The sequence below is a fragment of the Phragmites australis genome, chromosome 2 (assembly GCF_958298935.1).
Source record: "Phragmites australis chromosome 2, lpPhrAust1.1, whole genome shotgun sequence".
In the NCBI taxonomy this organism is placed as follows: Eukaryota; Viridiplantae; Streptophyta; class Magnoliopsida; order Poales; family Poaceae; genus Phragmites; species Phragmites australis.
The window spans coordinates 10,719,944-10,737,245 of record NC_084922.1 but is presented as its reverse complement, the minus strand read 5'-3'; the positions used below and the strand labels follow the sequence as shown (position 1 = coordinate 10,737,245).

The 17,302-nt window shown below is 50.4% G+C and overlaps 2 protein-coding genes across 2 annotated transcripts; both read left to right on the top strand.

Moving 5' to 3' along the window:
* The first annotated feature begins 3,094 nt into the window (after positions 1-3,094).
* LOC133899333 (ubiquitin-conjugating enzyme E2 20-like) lies at positions 3,095-4,382 on the top strand. The gene is made up of 3 exons (XM_062340324.1): positions 3,095-3,797; positions 3,901-3,960; positions 4,077-4,382. The coding sequence occupies exons 1-3, from the start codon at positions 3,344-3,346 to the stop codon at positions 4,115-4,117; spliced, it is 555 nt and encodes a 184-aa protein (XP_062196308.1). The 5' UTR covers positions 3,095-3,343; the 3' UTR covers positions 4,118-4,382.
* A 9,381-nt stretch (positions 4,383-13,763) lies between these two features.
* LOC133899307 (uncharacterized) lies at positions 13,764-15,926 on the top strand. The gene has a single exon (XM_062340295.1). It carries the CDS (start codon positions 13,887-13,889, stop codon positions 15,663-15,665), a length of 1,779 nt encoding a protein of 592 aa, XP_062196279.1. The 5' UTR covers positions 13,764-13,886; the 3' UTR covers positions 15,666-15,926.
* Positions 15,927-17,302: the final 1,376 nt, after the last annotated feature.

Genomic DNA, 17,302 nt, shown 5'->3' with positions numbered 1-17,302 from the left:
TTCTTTTCTGTTGAGCTCTGTTTTTCTTTTCTGTTGAGTAATTACTGAAGCAGCTGTTGACTTGGGTTATAGCTGTTATGCACACAATTTCAGAACCAAGGGCCATGCTACTTGTGACTTGCAGGGTTTTCAGGGCCATTTCACTCACTATCTTTTTGAAACTTCTTATTTTCATACCCTCCAAATTACTTACAGCCTGAACAACTGTTATGCTGTTGATAAGGCCATGCAGGAGTAAATTTGTCAAATTGTGTCTGCCCAAGGAAAGGTCTAGGGGTAAGCAGACCCTTTGAACTATGTTGGCGAAGCTTCACATAAGGAGTACAACCTTGAGCATTTCCCAGTAACCTTGTCGCATATTCAATGTGTTCAGAGAACAGAAATTCAGAAGCATTTCTTTTCGCACATGTTTGGCCTGTCCCCTTCAGTTAGCCGGGCCATATCACTCTTAACTGAACACAGGTCAGGCCATGAGTAACTTTATTTGGATCCAGTGAACATGGAAGTTACTCCTATGTAACATCTGCATTTCACAAAACTGAACTCCCTGTACTTTTTGCTGAGTACTCCGTACTGAAAGGTCGCATACATGCAGCAGTCAACAAGGCTTCTCCTAACGGCGATAGTCCTATCCATTTGATTCAGGCATAATCCGTCACGCGCTGCCGCCGCGCGCTGTCGCCACTTGCTGCCGCTGCCGTGGTCTACGGCCACGATCCGTCGAACCCGGCCGGCCTTCGCATGTCTCCGCCGTGCGTGCGGCATGACGAGCCAGTGTTGCGGCCGGCCGGAAGGGGAGGCGCAGCAACCGTGCGTGCGGGCAATGGCGACAGCGGAAGCAAGGAGGAGCGCGGTGTCCAGCAGGGCCGCGGCTCGTCGAGGGGCGTGTCTGTGAGCGCGGCCGCCGGAAGTGACGCGGTGGTGCTGAAGGGCTCGTCAGGGGCAAAAGTGGAAGAAAACCGTTCGGACATGAAAAACGTCAAGCTTTTTTGAACTTTCTCAATCTCTCCTGGACGTCAAGTAATATTGACCGGAGGGAGTAGTAGTTAAGGACAAAATATGATAATAGTTTACCATCGTAGAATCTACACAACAACCGTAAAGAAAAGCAAGATTACATCTTTTCGATGTGACATCTAATAGCAAAACTGTCACGGAGATTTGAATTTTAACATCAATACTATCTAGATAAGAAAATCCTATGGCAATCTTCGTTATCCACGAGAGGAACTGCACATACTTCCTTTACTTTTGTTTAATTAACAATTTTCCCCAGTACACATGTCTTGGCAATCATTTGTTTTTAACTTTGTGACCAAAATACCCTTGATGGTGCACCGACGATGGTGGGATCAGCAGGGGTAAAATTGAAGATTTTACATAGGATATTTTGCATTGCCAAGTGTTTGCAAAAAAAGTGTTTTAGTCAAAATTGTCAATTAAACAAAAACGGATGGAGTATTTAGGTTATAATCATTCACATATCTAAGGCTCACATGAATTCTATGGAACTTGCGTAGAGTTCTACTTTTATTCAAATAATCCTAAGCACTTGCATAATGAAAATTCTCTAGCTTATGAAGATATAGATTTTCGTCTAAGGTCTATTGTCAAGCATACAAGCAACCTAACTCTCAACCTACTAAGTGCTTTGAGAGGATCTATCACTGTTCCGGAGATGCCATAAGTATTTGCAATTTGTTTTAGGGTGTCACTACCAACGAGGCAGCAAGTGATGATGGCCTCCAGTTTTTTAAGCTTGGTTTGAAAGATCGGCACAGCTCTTGGATACACTTCATGTTAGCGTTGTTGCGTGAGACGTAAAAGCATGGCAACTGTTGGTGTCAATAGCGTTGTTCACAGTCGTTCTTCTACTTTGTCAATAGATGGTGTAAAGAGGTAGCTCAAACCTAATGCTCTCACTTGATTGTTCACCCGCTAGTAGATTTGCAGTCATATCGCACAGCGCTACTGTCACAGTGGAGAGGGAACAGTGGTGGCTTCTAGCGTGTCAATACTCAATACTGATTGCAGAAGTATCGGTCGTTTGAACGGAAAGAAACGTAACTGTGAGACAAAAACAAAGTGGCCCTATAAGGGGAAAAAAGATATTTGTATACACAAGCAGTGTTTGATCGGGGATCTTAACTGCACCTTCCTTCCAAGAAAATCTGCATCATTTTTGTTAACTTCAATGGTGGTAGATAAGTGTGAGTGGAGATAAAATTGACATAGGGAAAATCTTGCTCACGTAGATAAGATCTTAAAAGGCTAGCTTTTAAATTAAAAAAAAAACAACTCTTAGCATTAGATATGAAAAGTTAAGAATATCTTTTAAAAATATATATTTAAATAATGAGAGTTAGCAGCTCAAGATATAGAAAACAGCATCCATCATTCTAGTCGATAAAGATGCCTAAATATAGTCGATAAATATGTCTAAATGGGTTGTAACTACTGAGCCGACCCGAGCCATGATACTGTAGGCACAGCCTGAGCCGAGACGGGCCGAACCGGCATGGCATAGGCAAGGCACGACCAGGCATGATCCGGTCTGGCATGCATGGGCCCGATTATTTTCTATATATATTTTTAATTTTGCAATTATTTTTATTTTATTTTCTATATTTTTATCTTATTTTTATCTATTTTCTATATATATTAATTTTGTAGTCATTATTATTTTATCGAGCCAGTTGTGCCGATGGGCTATTCGCATGATGTTAGGCCGTCCGTGACATCATACCCGTCAGACCGCAATTGTGTCTGAACCGACCCAATACTGTACAATGATCGACGAGCCGCACTGTAAACTGAGAGGAGACACGTAAACCAGTACGTTATAATCTACTATAAGTCAAATCGTTCAGACCGAGTCATAGCCAGATCGTACCGAATCTATACGAATAGCCCGTTTAACCATCTCTGCTAATCAATTCGCTCCAGTTCCGAGTCGTCCTTGATTTGACATCCCGGGCCCAGGTTGCCAGCCACATACCCCAGCTACTCTTTTTTTTTGGGGGGGGGGGGGGACGCTTCCACCCCTGTGGTACGAACGCGTGTGCTGCCTGCCTCCCCCGAACTAGCCGTTGGAGCCGGCGGCCGCGGCGATAGCTGTCGCCCGCAACGGCGGTTTCAAAGCGCGTCCCCTCCCCAACGGTCACTAGACCAATCACTCCCCACCGCCTTCATATCTCACGCCCCACCGCCTCCTCATCCGCCCTCTCTATCTCTCTCTCTCTCTCTTCCCCCGAACCTTCCAGCGACTCGATTCGATCGCCGCCGAAAAAGGGGAGAAGAAGAAAGGGGGGAAGAGGCAGAAAGGAGGGGGAGGAGTACGGCCATGTCTCGGGGAGAGAACAACGACGCGCAGGCCAGCAACGTCCCTGCCGCCTCCGCGGCCGCGTCGGCGGGGGCGAAGCCCGGTGCGTCAGGCGCGGGCCCTCGTGGCGCGGAGGGCCAGTCGGTGGTGCGCCGTCTCCAGTCGGAGCTGATGGCGCTGATGATGGGCGGCGACCCGGGCGTGTCGGCGTTCCCCGAGGGCGACAACATCTTCCACTGGGTGGGCACCATCGCCGGCTCGGCCGGCACCGCGTACGAGGGCACCTCGTACCGCCTCGCGCTCGCCTTCACCGCCGATTACCCCTACAAGCCGCCCAAGGTGCGGTTCGACACCCCCTGCTTCCACCCCAACGTCGACGCCCACGGCAACATCTGCCTCGACATCCTCCAGGACAAGTGGTCGTCGGCCTACGACGTGCGCACCATCCTCCTCTCCATCCAGAGCCTGCTCGGAGGTAACTGACCGATCGACTCATCGTTAGATTGCTCCCTTTGATCGATCTTTTCTTTGTTCTTGTTTCTGATGGATCGATTGGTTCTTGGCCGGGATGCGTGCAGAGCCGAACAACGACTCGCCGCTCAACACGCAGGCGGCAGCGCTCTGGGCGAACCAGGAAGGTATGGAATTCAGCATCTCGCCTCGCGTCTCATCAAGAGTCGTGCTTCTGCTGAGTGCCATCGATCGGGCTCTTGGTTCTGAATCGTTTGTCCCCTCGTCGTTTTTTATTGTTCAGAGTTCAGGAAGATGGTGGAGAAGCTCTACAAGCCCGCGTAGAGGACGAAAGTGCTCCGTGCTCAAATCACCGCGGCTTTGCAGATGGTGGAAAAGCTCTACAAGCAGTGATTTCGCTTGGATCGTGAAGAGAGTATATGGATTCTTTCCTTGGGTTTGGTTCCCATTCTGGTGGTAGGATGATGCGATCGCGAGTGACTCGGGTTTGGTTTGTTCTGTGTTCTGGATTATTCGGTGATTCATTTTACTCGTTTTCACTTCTTGTTATTCCATTGTGAATTGAGATCGATCGATTCGATTTCGAAAAGATCCAAACGCTGCATCTGTTAAGGCCGCACTCGGATCCCTTGCCGCCGCTGATCTTGCCTGGTAGGCAAGAAATCGGACATTTATGTGTATTAAGTAAAAGTGATATCCTGAATAAACAGACTTCGTTCAACCTAACAACTAGAGGACTATACTATACAAGGTTTGGTCGGTCGTGCGACTGGGATATGGTCATGGCGACCAGTTTAATAACCGCACCATCAATCTCTCTACACGGCCGCATATATCCGTAACTAGTCCCACTGGTCGTAAGGTTAGATTTGACGCAACCTATCTAGAACGTTTTTTCTGATAAATCACTCAAGTGGACGAAGTCATGAACGACGCAGTTGGGTATTATCCGTCCTGTAGTATAGGACTTTGCTGACCGGTACGGTGGTGCACGACAAACGGGATGATGTTGGCAGGCCGACCAGGCAAGTGGATGAGGTCAGCAGAGAAAGGCATTGTCACATCCCGTAGCATTAAATAATACAGGATAGAACTTTGTTGACCAACATGATGACGCACAACGGATGGAACGATGTTGGCAGCTCAACTAGGAGTGGACGGGGTCGGCGAAGGCATTGTCCCGTCCCGAAGTATTAAATGCTGCGGGATAGAACTCTGCTGGCCGGCATAATGGCATACGACGGATGTGACGCCATCAGCAGCCCGACCAGGCAAGTAGATGAAGTTAGCGCGGAAAGACCTTATCATGTCCCGTACATTAATTGCTGCGGGGCAGAACTTTACAGGCCATCACGGTGGCGCACGGCACAAGTTGCATGAGACCCTCAGTGCAAGTGGATATGTCTGGTTCTCTGTAATGATGGTTTGAGATAAATATTAGAATTAGCAGAGATCTTTTGTTTGGACTTACATGCAAGTTCTCTTTCTCCCTACCATATATAAGGGGACGAGGAGAACGAGGAGAGAAGAAGGTCTGAACCTGTACAACTCATCCAAACACGCACACACATCTGATTCCTAAAATATCGTCCATACGCCTACTGTCCAGCATACCCTATAATCATTGTCAGGGATTTACCCTCGACATTTAGCGCGCCAGGTACCCATGGTCGTTTCAGCAAATTTGAAACAAACTTGACCAAGCACCCATGGTCGAATATGCGGCAACCGCTGAGTCCCGTTCTGAGGACCCCTGTCGCCCCAAGGTGTTCATCATGGGATACCACCCGGATGAACCCGGAGTGCTCCAGGCATGAGACACCGAGCCGGAGTCCGAGAACGCCAAGACCCAGCGCGAGGTATACACGGCGGACCATACAGCGGGAGGCACTGAAGGCTCGAACTCCTCAAACGTCGGTGGTGAGTCCCCGGCTTTACGCCCAAAGGGAAACTAGCCTGGCGCCGGACAGGTAGGTGCTTCAAGACAACCCGCACCCCAGCATCCCTGACCATGATCTTTGTTCGCTTAGGCCATTACACTGCCTAAACATCGGGGGCTCCCCACCTCATGACTTATCGTCGCTTCGCACCCAGCATCTCGACTGCGAGACCATAATGCCGGCGCAAAACCTACAGACCCTACAAATCCTCCTCAGCCACCCATAACTGCGTGATCTTGCCCTTCTGGTCGAGATCGCCCAGCGCTAGACCACGTCAGCATGCACCGCGCCTATCGCAAGGGCCGGTGAGGGTCATGGTCACCAGCGGTCACAATAGGGCCCACGATGGAATAGGTCACGTGCTCCCCTAACCACATGGGGGAAAGATCCTTACAAGTGGGCCCATCCAACTAACCCATCTCGATCTAGACAGTCAACAATAGGCTATCATAACGGAGCACGCACGCGCCGCTCCGGAGTGCTGCGAGGCATGTCTCATCTGTCAGCTCCTTCTGTACTTATCAGTTCGGGTCGCTCGTCCTGCTCCGTCCCATCACCGGTTGCCCACGCGCGCCTGCCACGCCTTTAGTGACATTCGCGAACCCATCCTGTAACAATTAATGCCGCAGGAGGGAACACGGAAGCTCTACGTCCGCCCCAGTTGCCTCGACCAATGGGGTGTGCCTGGGAAAGGAAAACTGCATGGGCATTAGCATTAAATGAGAGTGGTTTGGTTTAGACGAGTACCTACCCTGCGATCAGTAGGGACTGGTCACGGGAAATCTAGCAGGGATCGGGAGTGTGATCGTGCAATGCCGAGTGGTCGCGCGGTGGATCCTATTTAGAGAAAAAGAACTAGTCCCGCAAAAGCTGGTCGTTGACGTCCGTCCTGGCAGGGGACCCCATATACCTTACACCGACAGTAGCCCCCAAACTCCATCACAGGTATGGTGGCCTGAACCGATCCTTATACGGACGTGACTGGGTCTGGTCGTGCCATTCGAGCCCCGGACAAACTCAAACCATGTTCGAGGAGTGGTCGGTGACGCAACCCGTTTTAGCAATGGGTTCACAAAATTGCACCCCGAGGGGAGATTAAGCGTCCATAGAAAAAGGATAGTGGGAGAGAGAAAATAAGGAAGCGTGCGCAAGGGAGAGAATTGTGGGAGAGAGAAATCTTAATGGACGCTGGATTTCGAGGGAATTTCAGTTCCCCAGATGGATTCTCAGGAGCCGAGGTGGCGGAATCGAGTCAATCCTATAAATGGAAGGACAGAAGGTCCCAGAAATCTCTCCGCCTTCTGAGCCCTTGCACTACAGACCATCGCCTCTAATCCCCACCAGAGTCTTTTAAAGAACCATCATTGCATTCCCATGGCGCCACGCACCGGAAAGGAGGCCAATTTTCCCCAAGTCCAAATGCACCGCTGCGAAGCTAAAGTAGATGTATGAGAATCGATTGCTTCCGCATCGTCTGTCCTCCAGATACCACCCTGGGATAGAAGTTCCTGCTCCCTGCCAGGGGGAGATTGTAATATTTTGTTCTCTAACATTTTTGAATGGAGCCCCCACGCTTTTGTTTTCTGATAAGTTTGTGTCATTGTGGTTGTAGAATTCCCGGAGTGGCCGAACCTTCTGCCAGAACTGATCCCCCTCCTACGCTGATTGGCTCCCCAGCCCTCACCAAATCCCCGACCATACCCGTCGACCACCCTTCCGACCGACATTTCTTGGAGGCGGCGGCTAGATGTGTTCTACGGCTGAGTGTGCGAGTACGTCGAGCGACCTTCAAGGTGTGTTGCACCGACCACCCGCATCACGTGATGGTCCTAGGTTACACATGTAGGATTCGACGAGCTGACACCGGTGTGGCTTACGATCTGTTTTTTGACTAGCCTGTCGGGAGGAGTACTCGGGGTGCAGAGGGACCTAGAACAGATGACCAGGGAAAGCGCCCAGTAGAGAGAGGAATTCTACGACCACCTTCGTCGCTGCCGGAAAGATCTGCATGCGGTGCGAAAAGAACTTGAGCGGTTGACCAAGGAGAGCAACGAGCGACGAGTGGCATTCTACGACAAACTCAGCCGAGCTTTTACCCCTTTCGACTCATTGCTTGGGTCCGTCGGTGTCCAAGTTCGCCCAACCCCTAGGAACACCGTGGCCGGTCATATCGAGTGGTTTTTGGTGGCCTCCGAGGAGGCAGGTGACCTCGAGCATAGGATTCGCATGACCGTCGGAGACCATCTTTTCGAGGTCAGAGTCTCCGGCGCCTGCCTTGCCCTTGCCTGCGTCCGTGACCACTTTCCCGACCTGGACCCCTTGCCGGCAGTTGGCGCTGGTTTTGAGGGTACTCGGATGACTATGGAGGAACTCGGTGTTCATGCTAATTCATTTTTGTATGATATTCGTTCCTATCTTTGGACCGTCCGGTTCGACCCTCTTAGGGGTACTTTTGGGTCCTAGGAAGAATGTCTTGGGTTTGTCTGGAACCAGCCCCCGGGCTTTGTAATGACAGGCACTGGCCTTTATGTGGGTCTTTTCCGTGTTTGGATGATGAATAGCCTTCGGAGTGCCTGTAGCGCTTAGGGAGGATCGCATCAAGTCGCTCGCAAGCAACATTCCTGGTGCTAAGGGAGACCGTTAGCACGACGAGCCTTTCGGTGGCGACTAGTGCTCAACCTGAGCTAGGACTTGCGGCCTTGTGGTCGTTAACCCTCGGGCGCTTTTACCCTATCATTATGCGAGCGGGTTAGCTTTGGATCTCATGCCATCAACACGAGCGAGCGGGCTTAACAAATCTTGGAATTTGGTGAGAGACCGCGTTTGTCCGTGGAGTCCTGCAACATAGAGAGTTCGATTGCTTGGATTTGAAAAAACTTACAAGTAATGTCCATGCTCGTCCGGAAGGTCCTGCAAAATAGACAAACACATCGTCGTCGAGTAGCCTTATACACAGAGCTGGCGCTCCGCGAGCTGTATGATCGGCGACTGACCACCCTGGCAAACCCAACCGCGTGAGTCCGGGAAACTGGAGGTCGCCAGTGACCTGTGACTAGTTTCGTGCGTGGTGGTCATGGCCGTGCCTGAGGCCCTGTTAGGACCTGGCTGCCCGGGCCATGGAGTACGCTCGCGGATCTATTCACTCGAGTTTTCATCATTGTCTTTGCCGGGCCAACTGGTCGGGCCCGACTGGCTAGCCATTAGAGATGGCCAGCGTGCGACTACCGACTAGTGAATCGGGTTCTGTTGTCCGTATTTATGCAACTTGGACTGCTAGGCCGCGTTGCCGGCACTCGCTTGAGCCTTAACCGTTGCTACGGCGGTAATCTTCCTAACGGGCTTGGCCTCGAACCTACTTGTGAATTTGTTAATTGCCACGAGTAGGAATTTAGGATTGCCTGGGGCTTTAGAGAATAGTCCCACGATGTCCAGCCCCTAGACAGCAAAAAGTCGAGAGAGTGGTATGGTTTGCAGTACCCGGGCTGGTAGGTTGGTATTCCAGTCGTGGTGCTGGCACGACCCGCACCTTTTCACCTGGTCGCGAGCATCCTGGAGGACGGTGTGAGGTTCGGCCTCCATGTCTGCCTCCGAGGATGTTAGGGAGCGATGTGCTTCCCCCATCCTAATCGATGTATTTTAGGAAAGGGTCGTTGCTCCCTTGGTGGTAGAGGGACGCCTCTACCAAGGAGGATTTTTGCGGTTAGCCTGCGTGACCTTTTCTGCTGACACATCGCCGTCAGGGGTTGCTTGGTTCTGAAGGTAGTTCGAGATCTAACCCATCCAGGTCATACCCGAATCGAGCAGGTCGACCACATGATGGCCACCCGAGGTCGACGACAGGGAGGTATTGCCTCCAAAGGTGTTGCCTCCAAAGGTATTGCTTTGGTGTTCTGTTTCCAAGCAGAGCATCCCTTCCGCGTCGGCCCGAGACCGCAACGGGTGGCCGTGTTAGTCTTTTTCTCAAATACTCCGACTGGGACAGGTTCGCAAGAAGAGACTAGACGGGCCAGCCCATCGGCCAGGGAAGAAATCCTTGCGAGGGACGTGTGTGACTTTTCGACCGATAGAGCATTGCTCTAGCTTTCTCACTTCGGAGAGGTATGTCGCCATAGTCCGGTCCGAGTACTGAAAACCCCTTGGTGACAGGGTTATACCTAGTAGCGTTTTTCCCTCGCACGGGTGATGCTTGTGTTCCAGTTAAAAGGCCCTCATACTTCGCTTTGTATTTAATAATTGGAAAAACAGAATTGAACCATGTACCTAACGATGCATGGTCCTGTGCTCGCTCCTTCCTGGTCGGGTGAAATCCTGCAAGGTAGGACGAGGATTCCCCCTTCTGATCGAAGGGTGGTCAGCATCGGGAAAAGAGAGGGTTACCTTTCTAAGATTCTGGTAAGCTGCCTTTCTTACTAGTACCCAACGGGGAGTGGTCGTTACTCATGCCAAATGTTTGAGGTGTAGACCCTTCTGTTCATCCTTGGGTTGAACCTGCTTGGAGAAACGACATACGCGATTAGTTCCTATATACTCTTTTGCCGGATCGAATCATACCTGCCCGATGGTTTTGGTTCACGTCACGGGGCTGAGGGGTGGCAGTCCCGGCGTGGTGAGCACTCTTTCGGGTGGGGCTTCCACCGAAGAAGCCAGTTCCCCCAGAGCTTGCGGTCCGTGAGCTCTCCTTGGCGCCGGGAGCATTGATGCCTCTGCTGCCCCCTGTCGCCTCCCGAAGCCTTCGTATCCTGATCCAATGCCCTGAGTTTGGGACATATCGGATCTGTCTGGGTCATACCCAACGAAGAACACCTCGCAGCGACTCGAATCCCGAACTCGAAAACGCGCCCCCTACCTGGCGCGCCAAATGTCGGGGGGGGGGGGGGATATCCCTGATAATGATTCTGGGGTGTATCGGACGATAGGTGTGTGATCTTTGTTCAGGGAGGGCCTACTGAATTTGTTTGTGTATGTGCAACTCAAGAATACCGAGAATTATCCAGATGTAGGCCCTCCCTTAGGGTAATAGCCCTACATCCTGTGTATTCTTTTTTTGTCTCCGTTTTTTCTTTCCTCTCCTCACTTTATAGCCCAGGGGGAAAGATCCTTACAAGTGGGCCCATCCAACTGACCCATCTCTATCTAGATGGTCAACAATAGGCTATCATTACGGAGCACGCACGCGCTGCGCCAGCTCTGGAGCACTATGAGGCATGTCCCATCCGTTAGCTCCTTCTATACTTATTAGTCCGGGTCGCCCGGTCTGCTCTGTCCCATCACCGGTTGCCCATGCGCGCCTGCCACGCCCTTAATGACGTTCACGAACCCATCTTATAACAATTAATGCCGTGGGAGGGAACACGAAAGCTCTGCGTCTGCCCCAGTCGCCTCGGCCGGTGGGGTGTGCCTGGGAAAGGAAAACTGCATGGGCATTAGCATTAAATGAGAGTGGTTTGGTTTATGCCCCGCGACAAGTATGGATTGGTCGCGGGAAATCTAGCGGGGGTCGGGAGTGTGGTCGTGCAATGCCGAGTGGTCACGCGGTGGACCCTGTTTAGAGAAAAAGAACTAGTCCCGCAAAAACTAGTCGTTGACGTCTGTCCTGGCAGGGGACCCCCATATACCTTACACCGACAGTGCCCTAATCGGTTCCTCCCGGTCTTGGCTGATGAACCTCCCCCACGAGTCGGTTCACTTCTGGGAGGATATGTGCGACCAGTTCGTCGTTAACTTTCTGGGGACTTATGTCGAGGACGATCTATATCAAATCCGACAGTGACAAGGAGAGTCGTTGCGAGACTTCATTCGACGTTTCACTGAACGCCAGAACATCATTCCAAGGATCACGAGAGAATCCGTGATCATAGCGTTTAAACGGGGGGGGGGGGGGGGGTCAAAGACCAGAAAATGGTCGAGAAGCTGGCCACCCGGGTAATCCAAAGCACAACCGAGCTCTTCAAGCTCGCGGATAAGTGCGCGTAGGCCGCCGAGGCCCAGGATCGACAGATTGACAGTAGGCCGCGACCTGCATCCAAATGACCTGTCCCTTGTCAAAGGGGTCGACCGGAAGGACCCCCTGAGGTCTTGGTGGTAGAGCAAATCGGCATAACATGCCGGCACTTCGAAAAAAAAAGACGGGAAAAAGGGTCGGGGCTACTGTCCTATCCACCGTATGGACGCCCACGACTTGACTGAATGCAAGGTCGTGTGAGGCATTATTGACCAAGAGCTTAGAGAGCGCAAGTACAAGCACGACGATGACGATAAGGACGGGACCACCCCGACCAGTCGACACTGGGGTACCAGCAGGCCAATCATATGATCCATCACATCTTCGGAGACACCGCGACATATTCATCACAGGACCTCGCTTCGTGACCAGGGGGTTGGTCGCGCGATGCAGCCTTGGTCTTGACAATACCTGCTGTTAGCTGACACTTGGCGGTGCGAGATCCGCCATGCATGGCACCCCTTACCTATTACACCGATACCCACCGTTATGATGAGCTAAGAATAGTTAGGTTGTGTCAGATATAGGTCTATTGCCTGGTTTGACACAGTCCGTTTGTATTAACATCTCTCCCCTAATATATAAATAGGTGGAGACCAAGATGACAAGGGAGGACACTATATATCTATTTAACACATTTCATAAGAAAATATACCTAACGTAGAAATATTACCCCACGGATGATCTAAAGTCCCTTTCCACACACATCTCCTTAGAAATATAGATTAACTCGTCCATCGCCCGATATACCAAATATAAGGGATCCATCCTCGATGGAACTGCTGTTTAGAGATTGAAGACGATTCAAAAGTTATTTTCTTTTGAGCGAAGACAATGCACAGACCGTTTAAACCAAACCTCCAGTACTTTACGGGTTGGGTTGGGTTTTGATCTAAACCCGTCTGAAACCGCCATTGAACAGGCCTAAGTTTGGCTACGTTGGTGTACCAATTCAAAATTTCGGCAAAAGATTATTACATTAGGTCACTTTGGCTAAGTTAAGTTTAGGTAGAAAAACACTGACCGAATGTAATAATTCAGCTATATAACCTTATATTTTTGTATAAACTTATTTAGTGTTATTTTACAATTTCATACATTAACGATCTTACTTGTATCCACATAACCAAAAGGCAGATTTGAAATTCTCTCGATGTCGATTAATGTCTTAAACCCATGAACTGACTGTTGCATTAGGCGAACCCAATTAGGGGCTATGCAATGGTAACAACTGGCACCCACGAACCAGTAGTATGCTCCTCAACACAGGAACACTGAACCACAAACAAGAATACAAGCAGCTTAACAGAATTTCTGCCACGAGATAATTTGTCAGTCATTTTTACCATCAGGAGGCTTCCAGTTCAGTAAGTCGATCTATGCTACCTCGCTCCAAGGAAGAGCAGCAGGCTGTCAGCCTTTTGTGATGATGTTTGATATCCGCTCGAAGAACATATGCCACATGTCCATGCTGAATCTGATGTCTTGCTTGCTTCATCCAGTACACGGCAATCCTTTCCACCCAAGCACCCCTGGTGAATCCATAATCACTTTATTTTTTTCAAATACTTAGCACAACACATTTTTTAAGATTTATTTCTAATATTACTCATAATAATGCATATCATACTAATATAGGCCTAACATCAATAAAAAATCTACAAATCATGTTGAATTTCGACTAGCACAACACACGTGGCATATGGCTACACAAATTTTTTCTAGAAAAATCACCATTTTACTCATATGGTTTTAATTTTTTACTCAGAGATATTTTAGTTACTTCATAAAAAATGGTGATTGTCTTAGAATTTATGTCGTGACCAAAGTGATCAGTTAAATAAAAACAGAGGTTAGTTGGGCTCGCCTACCTGGTCGGTTGGCTGGTCCAGATCGCATCCAACCCAACCGCTAGCCACCATCCACTAACCCATCCCTCGTGTCACGCCTCCCTCTCGCTGCAACCGGACCCCACCATATCTGGACCCACTCGTCATTGTAAAGCATAAGGCTATGATTAAAGCACGTGGCGGAGAGAACGCAAGGGGAAAGAAAAATTTCTCGCCGACGGTAAAGTACCCGACTTATCAATCTCTTGCCGCCTCCGCTTCCTCGTCCAGATCCAAATCCGAACCCTGATCCGTGCGCGCCCATGAATTTCTTCAGCTCTGTCTTCTCGGCCCCCGTCGCGGAGCACGGTGACGAGGAGGGGGACGAGAAGCAGCGGGAGGGCGAGCAGGAACCGGCGGCGGGGGAGGGAGAGGAGGAGGTGGCGGGAGAGTCCGGCGGCGGGTGGATCTTCGGCGGGCTGGTCAAGACGCTCAAGGAGGAGATTGAGGAGCAGAGGAAAGAGCAGGAGGCCATCGCCGCCGCGGAGGAGGCCCAGCGGGGAGCCGGGGCGGAAGCCCCTGCGGCGGAGGGGGATGCTGACTCCGGCGGCGGGTGGATCTTCGGCGGACTGATCAAGACGCTTGCGGAGGAGATTGAAGCGCAGCGGAAAGAGCATGAGGCAGGCGCCGAGGGAGAGGGAGGAGCCGAGGCGGAAGCGGAAGCGGCGGCGGTGGATGGGGAGGAAGTTGAGGAGGAGGAAGGTGAGGGTTCCGGCGGCGGGTGGAGCTTCGGAGGGCTGATAAAGACGCTCGCGGAGGAGATAGAGTCGCAGCGGAAAGAGAATGAGTCCGCCGCCGCCACGGAGGAGGAGGGCGAGTGGGGAGCCGAGGCGGAAACCGCGGCGGCGGATGAGGGGGAGGGTTCCGGCGGCGGGTGGAGCATCGTGGGGTTGGTGAAGACGTTCTCCTCGCGGTCGGAGTCAGTGATCGGGGGCTACCGCCGCGACCTTCAAGACCTCGGCTCCGGCCTCCGCCTCGAGACCGCCGCCCTCCGCGCAGCCGCCGCGCACGCCGCCGCGGTGCTCCCTGGCGCGCTACAGGCTGGTGCGTCCGCCGCCTCCGACAGGCTCGAGTCCGTCGGCCAGGCGGTCGACGACCTCGGCGCCGCAGCCGCCGTTCTCCTCTCGCACGCCAACGAGGCCCTCCGGTCCGCCGAGGCCAATGCTGAGGATGGCGACGGCGGCTCCCGCCCCTCCGACGCTGCCGCTTCTGGCGCCTCCTGGCGCTCGCCCCTGTCGTCCAAGAAGTACACCAGGTTTGAAGCCCAGGTCCTGGCGCTGCGAGCCGATCCCGCCACATTCACTGAGGAGCCCGAGGACTCCGAGGGGTTCGACAGGTGGAGGGGCTCCTTCTCAGTTGACGAGAGGAGGGAGGAGATAGAGGCGGTGCTCCAGGAAAGCCCTGGACTGGAGAGCTTTGTGGAGAGGCTTGTGCCGTCAGTTGTGGATTATGAGACGTTCTGGAACCGTTATTTCTTTGCGGTTGAGAAGCTCAGGCAGGCAGAGGATGTCCGCACCAAACTCGTGAGCAGGGCCATGTCGAAGGAGGAGGATGAAGAACTCAGCTGGGATGTCGATGACGACGACGATGACGATAACAATAATGGTGATCACAAAGAAGGCACAAACTTCATGGTAGATAAGAAAAAGGAGCAAATGGCAGAACCTGTTAACCGTGAAACAGAGAGCAGTGGGAAACAAAAAGCAGTGGTTGAAAATGATTCGGCAGAAGACAAGGAGGTGGCCTTGGTGGTGACAAAGGACAGCACTGGTGAGGCATCGACACCAAAGTCGAGTGATGGGCCGGTGCAAGAAGAGAAGACTGAAGCTGGTGACTCGTCCAAGGAGAGTGATTTCTCAGTGGTGTCTCGACAACCAGCACTGGAGGATGATCTTAGCTGGGAAGAGATTGAAGATGTCAGCGATCAAGATGAGAAGAAAGGGGCAAGTCCAAGGTCAAGCTCTGCTAGTAAAGTAGATCTCAAAAAACGTCTTAATTCTGTGGAAGATGACGAGGACCTAAGTTGGGATGTCGATGAGTAGGAAGAACCTGTGCAGCCCTGAATTGAGTGGGTATGAAGGCCTTAAAGTAAAGAAACTACCACAGAATATGGTCTATGGATGGATTGACATACGTTGTAAATATTGCGATGGAACACTGGTGATTCAAATTCAATGGGGCTGTATGTTTGATCACTCCCCTTGTAACATCTTTGATAGAATGGTAGTGTTCTTCAGTTATGGTTGGTAATTTGTTTCCACTTAGTATTCATTTGTTGCTAATCGAATATGTACTACTTTTCAGTTTGAATGGCACATTTAGAATATCTGCATGCTTACATAGTGTACTGATAGATTCACATAGTAAACATCTGAAATGTGAAACTACTCGTCCAGTGTTACTGCAGTTCATTAAGCATACTGTTCTATAGGTGGATAGGTAGTTTCTATATTCAGTAACTGCTTGAAGTTCCCAGATTATCATGTAGGCACTAGGCAGCAGGGCCTGTCTCAACTTCAAAAGTACTTGAGCTTTGAAGGTCATTTCGATAAAGCTAGCACACTTCAGAATGTCTTTTTGCCTGTCATATGGCTACTTACCTACCAGTTGATGCAACTCTGCAAAATTGTATTAGATTCCAGAGTGAGTTGCACGAGTTATTTGTATTCCTTTGTGGCAAGATAGCATATGTAGTTTCTGTTTTGTTTATATGTAATTCAGGATTTTTTTTCCTTTTCAATTGACAATTGTAAACGACAGAATATTTGCTCATCACCAGTTCCTTGTTACTCCTGCCACGGGCATTCTTTGTGCCATAAATCTTTAATGGGAAAAATTATTCCATTTTTAATCGTATTACTCTATACTGCCTAGTCAGAAAAGAGCATCGTTTTGTTTGCATGCAATCTATACATTTAAACTTTGATCATCAATATCGTTTTGTATATTTGGACTGAACTTTAAAAAGGTGTTTGTAGTAAAAAATAGTTTCATAGTACTACAACTTAATTTGTTATATTTTGAACGACACTCTTTGTGAATGAAGTGAACAGTTGTTTGAACCAATGCCACCAGATAACATTCTCTCTTTGGGTTAAGTTTGACTAAATTTCTTAGAAATGCACATACTCCTACTTACCTGGCTAACTGAGACTACTATTTGTTTCCACAATATTACTCTCTTTTTTGACGTACCTATCACATAACTAGACATTTTAACCAAGAGTGGTTTTGCTCAATAGCACTGCAAAGGTTCACGACTGGAAGAATGCCATCGCTAAGCGCATGTGGGTTGCGACATACCACTTCGTTAATTTTTCTGTGAAAGTTCTTTTTTGAGAGGTATACACAGGATGCTCCCCCCCCCCCACCTCCCCGGTTTTGACCATTTTTGCAAACTATTTTGGAAAATAGACCGACGGTAAAACTATTTTCAGTTTTGACTCCCGGCTTCGTGCCAGAGGCTCTGGCACGGATGTTAGTCATGTTCGCGCCAGTAGTAATGGCGCGAATATTGGTGCTAGCGTGGCACACTGTGAGGAGCGATGCTGACGGGATCCAATGTGACCCATGCTCCGTGCCAAGAACTTTGGCGCGGTCCTTTCATATTCCGCACCACGAGCTCTGGCACAGACCCCCTTCACATAAAGCCCTGCGCGGCCCATCCTCCTTCCTCCGG

Coding starts and splice junctions, on each gene's coding strand:
- LOC133899333 (XM_062340324.1), top strand. CDS start 3,344: ATGTCTCGGGGAGAGAACAACGACGCGCAGGCCAGCAACGTCCCTGCC. Junction 3,798..3,900: donor CATCCAGAGCCTGCTCGGAG/GTAACTGACCGA, acceptor GGATGCGTGCAG/AGCCGAACAACGACTCGCCG. Junction 3,961..4,076: donor GCTCTGGGCGAACCAGGAAG/GTATGGAATTCA, acceptor TTTATTGTTCAG/AGTTCAGGAAGATGGTGGAG.
- LOC133899307 (XM_062340295.1), top strand. CDS start 13,887: ATGAATTTCTTCAGCTCTGTCTTCTCGGCCCCCGTCGCGGAGCACGGT.